Source organism: Protopterus annectens, chromosome 6.part0 (genome assembly GCF_019279795.1).
Source record: "Protopterus annectens isolate FY-2018-M chromosome 6.part0, PAN1.0, whole genome shotgun sequence".
In the NCBI taxonomy this organism is placed as follows: domain Eukaryota; kingdom Metazoa; phylum Chordata; order Ceratodontiformes; family Protopteridae; genus Protopterus; species Protopterus annectens.
Window position 1 is genome coordinate 460255161 of NC_056737.1, and position 13150 is coordinate 460268310.

The window sequence follows — 13150 nt, forward strand, 5'->3', positions numbered from 1 at the left end:
AGTAAAAGCCAGAGCTTTGTGAAGACTGGCCAGTTGTATCCTGAGCAGGACACAAGCCATCTACACAAGGTTACTGCAGCAGTGCGAAATTTGAATATCTGCTGTTACAGTAAGGGCAACTTAAACAACTGTACTTTCTCCCTTCTTATGGAATTGGCCAAGGGCAATTACTACAAGCTTCCAGATATCTTAGATCTGCTCACATAAGACAAGGAGAGTTTGATAAACCCCAGTCTGAAACGACTACAACTAACTGTTTGGATGATTCATTTTTATGCCTTTTAGGCACTTTGTTTCTGATGATGTGCAGTAGGTACTAAAGGAAGCAAGAAAACCTGTTACTAGGAAATGTTATGTTGGTAAGTTGAAGACATTTTCTAGTTGGTACCCAGGCACAATCAGGGATTATGTACCACTGGCTCTCAATTATTTGTGAGAGTTACTATTGTATGGCTTTTTTAGGCCTCTATAACGGTTCATCTTTCAGTCATTTCAGCCTGTCTGCCCATAGATCCTTGCCTTTCTTCTCTGTCTTTGGTCAAGCAGTTCTTGGATGGGTTTTTACATGTTAGACCACCTAGGAAAAAAGTGACACCTACTTGGGACCGTAATTATGTGCTGGAAAAGTTAACTTTCTCTTCCATTTGAACCAGCTTATCAGGCTGATTTGTAGTTCTTAACATGGACGACTGTGTTTCATACTGCTCTTTTGGTATTCGTAGAGATAGGGTTACTTTAAGAATGAATACCTCATTCATGCCAAAATATGTTTTCAGAGCTGACATTATATCAAGTCATCAATCTCCCTGTTTCTATCCAAAAACTAAAAATCCAGGAGAAATAATTCTTCATACTCTGGATGCGCTTCTACAACTTTGGTATTGTTTTGACAGAAACAAGTCCTTTTGAAAAGCAGCTGTTTATCTCCTAAAATTTGATGAAGAAAGGGCAACGTGTGTCAGATCAGACTATTATCAGATGGTTGTCCCTTACTATTGCTTTTGGTTATTCCCAGCATGGTAAATCTCTTCGAGGCAGAATCAAGGCACATTCTACTAGACTTTTATCACCTTTGATGTGATGCAGGAAATGTGTGGTCTTAGAAGTATTCAAGAGTAGTAGCCTGGTCCTGTGTACATACTTTTGTAAAGCATTACTAACTGGATTTCTTCAAGACTAGAACAGGCTTTGCAATGACCATACTACAGGGGCACCTAAATCCTAATCCTTCCTTTTTTCAGGTTGCATAAACTATGGTAATCTGCCTATATCACTTTAAGCTACTGTAGCCGTGATACTTATGAACATAGTACAGTAGCACAAGTTGCACTTACCACAGCAGTAGATGTTCAAAGTCATCACTGCTGCAGTAGCCGATCCCTCCTTTCATCTCAAATAATGTGTGTTCCTAACTTTTCTGTGTTTTTCAGGACAGCAGGCTGACTCTTCCTTTTGGGGGGGTAAGAAATTCCGGGGTATTTTAGATGCCCATGCTGCTGTTTTCTCCCTTTGAGGCTCATGCCACAGCAGTCTGAGCGCACATGTGGAGGGAAGCTAGAGGCTTTTTGAGACTGGCCAGCCATTATATCCTGGGCAGTATATTATCCTTATAGCTTTAGGGTACTGCAGCAGTGATGACTTTGAACATTTACTGTTATGGTAAGTACAACTTACACAACTGTGCTTTACTTTAATCCACAGACAATCCCGGCACCCTCCCAGTAGTTATACCAACTTTGCTGTGTTCAACTCCTCTGATTGTAGTAAAAATATAACACTTTTCAATCTCTTAGAGCAAGAATCAAGACAAAGCCAAGAAATGAGTGCCAATGGCTTGGAATGATGGGCAGATTTTAAATATTGCTGTTGTATACTTAGGAAGACGAAGTTGCTAGAGTAAAAGTTTTTGTATTAGCATGCATTTTCTGAAGAACGAGAAGTCTGAAAGTCAAATGATTGTCATTTAGTGACTTACATTCCACAATTTGCCAGAAAAAAAAAATTATGAGGGACATACAAAACATGTTTGGAATAATCTGGGGTATTCAGAGAACTGTGGGGTGGGTTGAGAGTTATATAATTCCAAATTTGTTTCACATAAACAGTAGACAGCCCATAAGTATTTCAGCTTATTTTCATGCAGATGGGAGCCCTTTATAATCTCGAAATACTGAAATGTCGAATTTCAGTATCTCGAGACTATAAAGCCAAATGTTGAAAATAGCGAAAATAGTGGAATTCGCGGTTATGGACGTATGCTACGTTATTTCCGGGTTTGTGTGTTGATGGTGCGTGGTGCCGTGTGTGGATCTAGGTGTTATGTGAGGTAAGTGAGTGTTTTGTAAGGGTTTTGAGTGGGAGGTAGAGTATATGTGAGTGTGCTGATATGTTCAATGTGTGTGTGTGTGAGGGACTGGAGAATGTGCGTGTATGAGTTTGCTTTTGTTTCTTGTATGTGCAATCTCAGAGTTAGTATATATAAGTGTGGGGGGGGTCTATCAGTTATGTATGTGTAGTTTTGTGTTTTAAATTGTGATGTGGGTGTTTTGGTGTATGTGTGGTGTGGTGTGTGCGGTTTGTTTGGGATTTTGAATTTCGCGGTTTTGGGCTCGGGGTTTTGTAGTTTTGGTGTTTTGTGGATTTGGTTTCATGGTCTCCAGATACTGAAATTCGATGTTTCAGTATTTCGAGGTTATGAAGTGAATCCATACAGATACACATTAGTCCTATGAAACTAGATGGTTAATGCTGTAAACCACATTATGGAAAGTTACTTTTGTTCTCAAACAGCCACCACATTTCTCCCACAGTTGTAGTCATTGTTGTGTACACCTCATTTGACTGTGATTAAAAAAAAAAAAAAAATTAATTGCAAGAGTCCAGGACAAATCCAGTAAACAATGAGGGACAAAGGCCCAAAATCAGGAACAAATTTTAAATGTTGTTCTGATAATACAAGGAGTCTTGTAAAATTATAGAGATGAAAGTGCTTAACGTTTCCTATTAAAATTGTTCCTTTTTTTACTGGTGCTTTTGGTTTTATTGTTCTGAACATGTGGTTGCTACAATAATAATTAATTTACATTGGCATTTAGTTTCTGAATGATCTGTTTGTCATTATTTAGCGACTGTGCAAATATGAGGCAAAGTCAGGGATGTTCTGCAATTTCAGGAACAGTTTCAGCATGGCTTCACACAAACATGACCCAAAGAGTTGTTGTTTGTCTTTTGGCTTTTCCCGGTAAGGGGTCGCCACAGTGGAACTCTGGTCCGCTAATGATTGGCAGTAGATTTTTATGAAACGCCGAGGTGCCAGCTCGACGCTCAACCTTCAACGAAGGCACGCACATTTACGCATGCATGTCTTTCAAATGCTACCCAACCGTGGGGAGGACATGCAGAAGTATTAAAATTAATTTCTTACAAATGTGTACCGGTCCTGTAAAGCCAGACTATAGCTGAGTAAATAAAAACGGGGCAAGTTTTCTTCACCCCCCCCCCCCCATTTACTCACTATAATACTAAATTAATTTTTAGAAAACCACAAATTCTATGAGACAATGTCTGGGGCATTCTGAAATCAAGGAACTGTTTCAATTTTGTTTTTCACAGACAGCACCCAAAGAGTAAATATTCCAGCATATTTCATATAAATGCACATGAGGCTTGTAAAAACCAGACTGTAAGCTGGGCAAATAACAAGAGTGTAAGTTGCAGACCAAAACTATTAGGCCAAGACAAGAACATTCTGTGAAATCAGAGATCATTATGAATTTCTTTCACACAAAGAGTGACCAAACAGTAAGTTTACTGATTTGTTCACATAAAAACATAGTAGCCCTTAATGTTGTACTTTAAACTCTGTCAATTTAGAAGCTCAGTTGCTTTAATCCAAAGCAGAGTTTCTTTTTTACCATCTTGTTGCCTGCCAGCATTTACAAAAGAGTAAATGTTCTAGTTTATTTCTCACAAATACACTTTAAATTGAGCAGATGAAGATAGCAAGTTGTTTTCATCCACTACACAGCTACCACACCCTCAAATATTGGTTGATTGCACATTATCCTTTAAATACAGACTTTGAATTTGGAAACGCAAAGGACAAGTTGCTTTCATCCACAACAAAACTAACTCCCCCCCCCCAAATCTGGTTGCCTGCTAAAGTATTAAAAAATAAATATTATAGTTGATTTTACACAAGTTCCCATAAACCCTTCAATCAAGACTTTAAACTGAGCAAATGAAGGAAGCAATGTGTACAGATAGCCACCTCTTTTCTGCTTGACTGCTAGGTAACATAAATATTTTAGTTTGTTTCAAACAAATCCATAACATCCCATAATGCCAGAATTTAAAATGAGCAAATGAAGAGGTGAAGTTGCTTCAGTTCATAGCACATGTACCCCCACCCCACATATAGTTGACTGCCAGTGTATAAAAAAATATTTCCCTTGCATTGCTGTGATGACTCAACCTGTTGGCAATCCACTACCCCAACTATCACTACTTAGTAATGGCAACTTTCTATTCATTAAAAACAAAAAAACGATCAGGAGGTTTTAAAAACTGATACTCAGATTTATTTTATAAACAACAGTTACAAGTACTTAAAGCGCTTTTCATCTGGTTATACACAGACGTCCTCAGAAGATACAATAACATAAAGAAACACTTATTTAAATACTCAACAGCTGAAAAAGTGTGGGAAATTTACTACAATCAATTAATTCATCAACATGTACTCAAACTTGAACCAGGATCTTTAAAGTGCAAGTACCGTAATTCTACTTTAAACCATAATAAATACATACATGCTAAATTAAAACTATTTTGAAATAAAATAAACAAACTTACACTCAAAAATAGGGTTTAAAGTAAGTATATACTCTTGTGTACTGTGTTTCAAATGAACGACTATCTTTGCAAGCTTCTAAGTTTTAAAATGCTCATTACTGAGCATGATTCATTAAGGCCTGGAAAACTGAATGCATTTAGTTTTAGCTGCCACAATAGTTCCAGTTCCTCTAATTTGAAAGAAGCTGGACCAACTCTGTTGTCATTCACAAACTGGTCTATAACCATGAATTTGAACTGATGCTGAGGATTCAAGTGGGCATGTTTTGCTAAAGCGTTGTCAGTTTTATTATAATTTATAGTATAAATATGTTCATAAATTCTCTCATGGAATCTACGTTCCATTTTGCCCACATAGAATGCTGGGCACACTACACATCTAGCTAAGTAAACAATGAACTTGGTGTTACAATTAAATTTAGATCTCACCTTGTATTTATGTCTGTCAATCTCAAATGAGTTGGTAGTGTCTATGAATTTACAGTAGTTACAATTTTCACATTTGAATGTACTTGCAAATGTAGGCACCTTTAATTGATGTCTCTCAAGAAGTGCTTTTAGGTTACTTCCTCTCTTGAATACTATACATGGTTTATTGCCAAGACGTTCAAAAAAATCATGGTTAATTTTAAACAAGTCCCAGTTTTTATGTAGAGTTCTGACAATGTAACTACTTTGAACATTAAAGGTTGTTATAAAGCTACATTTAAAGTATTTCCCGCACTTTTTCAGCTGTTGAGTATTTAAATAAGTGTTTCTTTGTTATTGTATCTTCTGAGGAAGTCTGTGTACAACCAGACGAAAAGCGCTTTAAGTACTTGTAACTGTTGTTTATAAAATAAATCGGAGTATCAGTTTTTAAAACCGCCTGATCGTTTTTTGTTTTTACCAGTCTGTGCAGCTCTAGTGTTTATAACTTTCTATTCATTGCCATACCAGTGAGTCATAGAAAGACAATGAAGCAAAAGCAGTTGTGCTTTAGACAGGGCCACAGCCTGGAGACATTGATTTATTCTTTTAAGAAAAGATGTGCTTCTTCACTTAAAAGAATAAATAAATAAAGTGTTTCAGCTAAATGTCTTCATCGGCCCTTCTGTGCATGGCCAGATGGCAGGCACTGCTAATATACAAGGGTAAATACTCGAGTTGTCTAGCATTTTGAGCTTTTTTTAAGTGGAAAGAGTTGATCAGTTTTGTTCAGCATATGGGCTATGTTTATTTTCTTGGCTGGCCATGGGCCCTGGGTGACTGCCTAAATTGCCCGTGTTGTAGTCAACCACTGCCCCACTGTGGTGCTGTATTGGATAATGGTCAGATCAGTGAGGTAGAGAGTATTATAGTGATATCTCTAAAGTGATTAGATATGCTTTTTGGATTTAGATGGGCTACAGAGTTTGGAAGATATGCATTGGTCAAAGGTCAAATTGTTGGCTACTCTTGTCCCTATATCTGTATTGATGTTGTATTTTTTTTATTTTGCTCTGAGGCCATTTATTTTGTAACCATAATTTATATCTTTTTTGACAAGTCCAAGTCTTAAGATGCTGCAGTTTCTTACATTAAAAGCGAGGTCATTGCCACTGCAACAGATGTGCTTTCTCAAGATCTTCTTGGAAAACTTCCTGCAGAGTTTCTACAAAAGGCCACTAATGTAATAGCTTACCCTATCTCCATCTTAATCAGTCGTACTATCCAGGAATCCTACATCTCCTCCATTTGGAAAATCGCTCATATTATTCCACTTCATAAAGGAGGAAACTCCACTGAACTCTCTAATTACAGACCTATCGCCATACTATCTCTCTTAGCCAAAATAATGGAGAAATGCATACAGAAGCAACTTTTAGCCCACCTTACTCACAATTCACTCCTAGCCTCATCCCAGCATGGTTTCAGACCAGCCCACAGTACAACCACTGCCCTTCTCTCACACAATAAATCACAACCATAATCAAAACCTGCTCTCCTCTGCCCTCTTCCTCGATCTATCAAAGCATTTGATATGGTAAATCACAACCTACTCTTAGACTCTCTCAAATCACTGTCCATAGATAACCCAGTAATCATCTGGTTCCACTCTTACCTGTACGGTAGACAACAAGCTGTCCTGTGGAAAGATAATCTATCCCCCCTTTTACCTGTCACCCTTGGAGTACCCCAAGGTTCTATTCTGGGTCTCCTCCTTTTCTGTATATTCATCAATGACCTGCCCAAAGTTATCCCACAGGCAACTTCTATACAGTATGCAGATGATGCTACGCTAATCTGCTCTGCCTCTACTCCCACAGAATTATAATCCCTATCCCAAACCACCTTCAACAAAGTAAAGAACTGGCTTAATAATGGTCATCTCTTATTGAACCCAAACAAAACCAAACTACTACTTTTCTCCCCCATCCGTAAGCTAATACCACCAGTAATTACAGTCTCTTCTAACAATGGCACCATAATTTCTCCTGAACCTTGCACTAAACTACTAGGTATAATCATTGATAATCTGAATTACGATGTCCATATAGACAAAACCATAAAAACAGTAAACTAAAAAAATAGGCTTCATGTATAGGATTAAGAAATTTCTAACCCCAACTGCCAGAGCCGCCATAGCTCGCACACATCTTTTGTCATCCCTTCTCTATGCCTCACCTATCCTCGCTAATCTATCTAAATCAAACCTCCGCAAAATCACCAGCTGCTATAACAATATAGCAAGATTTGCCACAGGCTCAGCATATAGAACCCACCACTGTCATAATCTTCACAAATTAGGCTGGCTAGAACTACCCAATCAAATATACTATAACCAACTCATAGTTATTCATAAAATCCTCTAACAACCTACCTATTCTGACTAATATTATTACCCCCTATAGCAACCTAGCATCCCTCTGCTCATCCAACAGAATGCTAGTACAAATGACCAAAGCCAACAACTCAGCCGGAGATTCCTTATTCTCCAACTCTGCTGGAAAAAAATGGAACTCCCTTCCTGCTGAACTAACCACTAAATGCTCCTTGCCTCAATTCAAAATATCTCTAAAAACACACATGCACAGTGACTGGCTATGTCCATGTCTAAACCCTGACTAACCCATACAATAATCAGACTGAGGTAAGACAAAAAATAGTCATGCTCATGTCTAAACCCTGACTAACCCAAAATATACCAAGAAACTATTAAACCAAACTTAGCTCACAAATGTGATTACCCTCATTTTGTCTTCCCACACCCTCATACTAGATATTTCTTTACTTCTTTATATGTCTCTAATTTCCAATATCAGGAAAATAACTTGCTATCCTGCCCATACTAAATAAACTCCTCCTTACCTAACCTACCTTCTCTTAATCATCATCCTTACTTTTTAGCGGAAAATCCTTTTTCTTATAGACACACCTCTTAAATGATTCTTTTCCCTGTATATGTATTCCATCACCAACAATGTTTTTTTATTATTTCCTATCTAAATGTAACTTTAATTTGAATTTGTCTTTGATTTATTGTTAACTTTCTAGATATCTCTGTAACCTGCATTTTAAGTGTTACAAAAATTTTTTTAACGTGGAGCTTTTCTCCCCAGGCCTCCGCTGAAAATGGATGTGTGTCCAGTCGGACTTTCCCGGTTAACAAATGTAAAATAAAATAAATCAAATAAATTGTCTATTAAAGTAATTAAGTTGCTTCACTTCACTGTTGGTGGGTTTCACTTTAATTTCTGGGTATAAGCTGGCTTTGTGGCATAAGGGATAATGCTCTGTGACCCAGGTGTCCTGAACTCAATTCTGGGACTAGAGGAGCTGAGTAGGAATAGAGAGTAGTGATTAGGTGGTGCCTGCTTGCCTTTCACTGGGGGAGGTTTGGGCACATGTCTGGAGTGTGGTCTCCATTTAGAGTCTTTGTTGCAGAGCAGGGATCAGTGGAGGCATCTTCTTTTATGGGGGATGGTAGACTGAGGGAATATTATTCCTGGAAGTAGGAGATTACAGTTCAGTAGATGCTTCATTACAGCCAGCTCACTTGGGCCTCGATAGGCTTGTACATTAGGGAGTTGTAAAGCTTAATTAAGAAAGCATCTGATTGCATGTGAGTAATACTACTACTACTGCCACTTGAATGTGGAAATGAATGAACTGTAGGGGAAGGAATGGGACAATAATATGAGTGGGAAGGCCTTTTGGTCATGAGGAGCAAGAGGAAAAAAAATGCTACAGAAAATCTGTGTGTTGCCATATAGTCTGTACTGTAAATCCTCAGTGTTAGCCATAGTAGTGAAGGATTTGACTCTTGTGGTCCAGACTGCAAAAACTTCATCACTAAGTTCGCAGCAAACATTTTTTTTGTTTTCACTTACAGAAATGTCTCACAGGTCATGATGTTAGCAGTCTGGGTGAGGATCTGCAGGTGGGTCCAAGCTCAGATGATTCTGCTCCTCTGTTACTTACTTTAATGGTGCTTTGATCTTAATGGTTCCATTTATGTATTTTTATGGCATATGTTGCATTTGACTTGTCAACTGTTTTGAAGTTGTTGCAGCATTGTGGACCTTTTTGATTTCAGATCCTTGTCTTTAGGCTCATAGTGTTCTAGAGCTGTGGCTGCTTCTTAATAGTCTTAATATAGTCCTTCCCTTTCAGTAGTGAAAGTTGATGCAGTCCTTGATGATGGTAGTTTCACTAATGGGTACTGCAGCCCATGTAGGCTCCTTTCTTGTGCAAGTAAAGTCTCCCAAGCTGTCAGTGTAAAGGAATGAAAACTTCACAGAAACTACAGACTGCTATTGGCCGTGAAGTTTCCTTTCCACAAAGGTAGTTGAGACAAGACCCCTTCTTGCTATGGTCAGACACAGCATGGCATGAATAATAAAATAAAATACCCACTGTACACAGAGTTAATGCAGGTCTGGGATCATCTTGACGCTGTTTCTATTCTGGTGAAGACATTGTGGAGGTGGACTCAACAAACAAAAAATGCAGTCCTCCCCCATGTTCTGCTGAGTTTAACATGGCAAAGAGGAATTGATGGTGGGCATCTCTGTCTGTCTCTCTCATGTCAGAGAGTATTCTTAAGCACGTTTTAGAATTCAGAGCATTCCAAATTTGATCATTGCCCTGTGGTGGCCAAGAAGGTTGTATTTCCAGATTTCTGTAGTTCTGGCAGTATAGTAAGCTACCCTGTCGAAACTCATAAAGTTCCTCTTGGTTTTGAGTTGGCAAGCGACTCCACATGAGAATCCTGGCTTCTTATTTAGACCCATTACTTCCTAAGACACTACAGCACGTGTTTGAGATGACTGAAGTCACCAGGAACCCTTCCTGTTATTAAATGTTTTGGTGATGGAAAGAGTTGCTACATCTGGGCAGAGTAGCGTCCTACACTGCCTCATTAGGTTAGTTATGTCATTTAATTGGAGATTAATTAAGCAGTCATGCATAATGTCATTCACATTTTTTGCAGTACTGGTGATCTGTGTTAGAATAGTACATGGGTGCTAAAGGACTAGTATTGTGGTGTGTTTGTTTGTTGCTTGGGGGAGAGGGGGGCTGAGCGACTCTGGACATTGCTTCCTGTCCTCGAGAGAGGGTGTGGGATTGCTTCTTGCATTTTGAACCCTAGGTGGTAAACAGGGATTCTAGCACAAGCGAATAAAGTGAAGAGGAAGACCATTCAGTTCACATCAGAGGGATATGCACATGGTAGCATATACATGTTGACTACATTGATGATGTTGCATGATTTGAATGGATGGGGCAGTGTTGAGTATGGTGCCAGGAGAAAAAGCCTCCACTGCCTTCTGCATGGCAGCTGTATCATGGTACTCCTACCACCTGTCTACTTGCACTGAGCTCTGTAAACAACAGCTTTGCTTTTCCAGTTTTCTGCTACTGAGGTTGAAGAGGAGCATGTGGGACAAAAAATGGTTTCTGGTGGAATAACACCAAAATTAAACGAGGAAAAAGAAATTAACTGAATATGGCAAATGTCATTTCTAGGTCTTATTGTACAAGTGTCTGAAGCTCAATTATCTATCAAAACTGAAAACAAATGGCTGTTTTGTTGTGAGAAACAATAGCTAACTGCTTTTGGGTATTGTTATATTTAGATAACTTGCTGTGTAAATTGCATTACATGGTTGTACTTGTATTACTTGCAGGAAGCTGGAGATTATTAACATTACATTACTGGGGTTTAAAATACCTAGCTGCACTGATATGTTTTTAATTTCTTATTGTGCAGGCGTGTGGCTGCTTTAGAGGCCAAACAAAACAAACCAGTTATTCCACAGCAAAGATCTGTAGGTGAATTTTCCCAACGTGATGATAAATACCAAGGACTTTCTGCTGCAGACCGTGCTATTGCTGAGAGATTGGAGAAGCTGAAACAGGAAACCAGACCTAGTAAGTTTCCAGATAATTATACAGATTAGGGTACTTTTTTGCATGCAGATACTCTTTAGATATTGTAAAGTCTTAGTCCTCACTTAAAAAGGCATTATATTGTAGATAAGCCCATAATCTGTAAACCTGGTGCATTTGTAAATGTCATTACCAGTACTTTTCCTCAGTCAGCTCTAACGTAGTAGAAGACACTGCTTGCTGGCTCTGTGGAGCGTTATTTGCTTTCCATCAGTGAGAACTTCGTACTTTTTCTGTAATTTAGTGCATTTGGGACTGTTCATACACATGTACTTGAGTACTTCATGGCAAAATTGTGCGATTTTTCTCTACTTATATAATTAAGTTTTTCTTGAATTATGTATTTTATGAACAATAACATTAGTTAAAACTGAAACTTAAATGCATTAATAGTTTTAAGCATATCATGTATATAGTTTAGTTTGATTTGTTGTAAAATACATTTAAAAATATATGCAAAGATTTTATATATATATATATATATATATATATATATATATATATACATGCATGCATACACACACACACACACACACACACACACACACACATAATAAAATAATATACGAATGCAAGCTTTTTTTGTAAATAAATAAGACATTGTGATTTGTATTACTAACCTGTAAAAATAAGAGTCTCCAGTTGCAAACTGATCTTGTACTGCTCACACAGTTAGGACCTTGATCCTTGCTATGATGATAAAAGTCCTGCATTTGCATGACCAAACAATGCATTAAGTGGTGCTGCTATGGCCAGTTTACCAGCAAAGACCCACACCAGTATTGTCTATACTGTCTGGGGAAGTTATTCAACACAGCTATTCTTGTTTTGGAGCAAAAACTCATTGGCCTAGTTCACTTCCAGTAAATGCAGTGGTGGATGATTCTTCTTGCAGTCCTAAGCATAAAATAAATCACCTCAACAGGGACAAATCGTAATGGAGAAAGTTTGGTGTTGAGCCAGTTTTTAAGTGATTCCAGTGTTCAGCCATCTTACAGGTGATGCAGGTGGTGAGCTCACCTTTAAGTGGCAATATTATGAACCTGTATCTTTTCTCTACCTCTGCTGCAAAAGAATTGTCTGAGGAAACCCATCCTTTGGCTGCTATACTAAGGAGGTGCTTTCTGAGTTTCTTGTCCTTACTCTGCCTTCAGATGACTGCCAGGAGCCACTGATTGATGCACCTGATCTTGAAAAGCAGTATCTGGAGTTATCAGATTATGTATTGGTAGCAAGAAGGATTAGAGACTATACTCTTGGGACTGGCCTCCAGGCGCACATTGGTCAACAGGTCATGGTCAGTGATTGGCCCAACATGAAAGCACAAACAGCCACTGAAGACGACCACTGGTAATGCGGAAAAAATACTGACTTTATTGAAGAAATGACTAAGCGCTTTCACCAGTCAATACTGGCTTCTTCAGAGTCATTTTACAATCACAATTAAAACACCTTTATAGTAACTGCCCTATGTGAATAAGCTGACATCACACTATAACAACCAATGAACATCCTAATCTACTTTTTAAAAAAATCCTAATGTTGAATTAAATATTTAAAATACACACACAACATACTGAATCTAGAAAATGATGATGTAAAAAATAATAATAATAAAAATGTTAGTATAAATATGAATATAAAGACACATTTTTTTAAAAAAATGCTAGTAATTTAAATCTGACTTGATTTAAATTTTAAAATGGGTTTCAGAGACACACAGTCATTGAGACCAGGGTATCTCAAAGCATTTAATCTAAGTTGCCATTCTGCTTCCAAAACAGCAACTCTATTAGCCACATCACCTCTCCCTAGTAAAGAAACATGGTCCACTACAAAGAACAAAAACTTATTGAAATTGGGGCATAAGGTGGCGTGTAAA

The 13150-nt window shown here is 38.0% G+C and overlaps 1 protein-coding gene across 3 annotated transcripts in view; it reads left to right on the plus strand.

Annotated features, from left to right (window-relative positions):
• ZFYVE19 (zinc finger FYVE-type containing 19) overlaps positions 1 to 13150 on the plus strand; it is a 641592-nt gene that overhangs the window by 215816 nt on the left and 412626 nt on the right. For all 3 annotated transcript variants that reach the window (XM_044074191.1, XM_044074190.1, XM_044074192.1), the window contains exon 5: positions 11090 to 11250. In XM_044074191.1, the coding sequence (XP_043930126.1) occupies positions 11090 to 11250 (161 nt within the window). The remainder of the gene's footprint in view (positions 1 to 11089; positions 11251 to 13150) is intronic.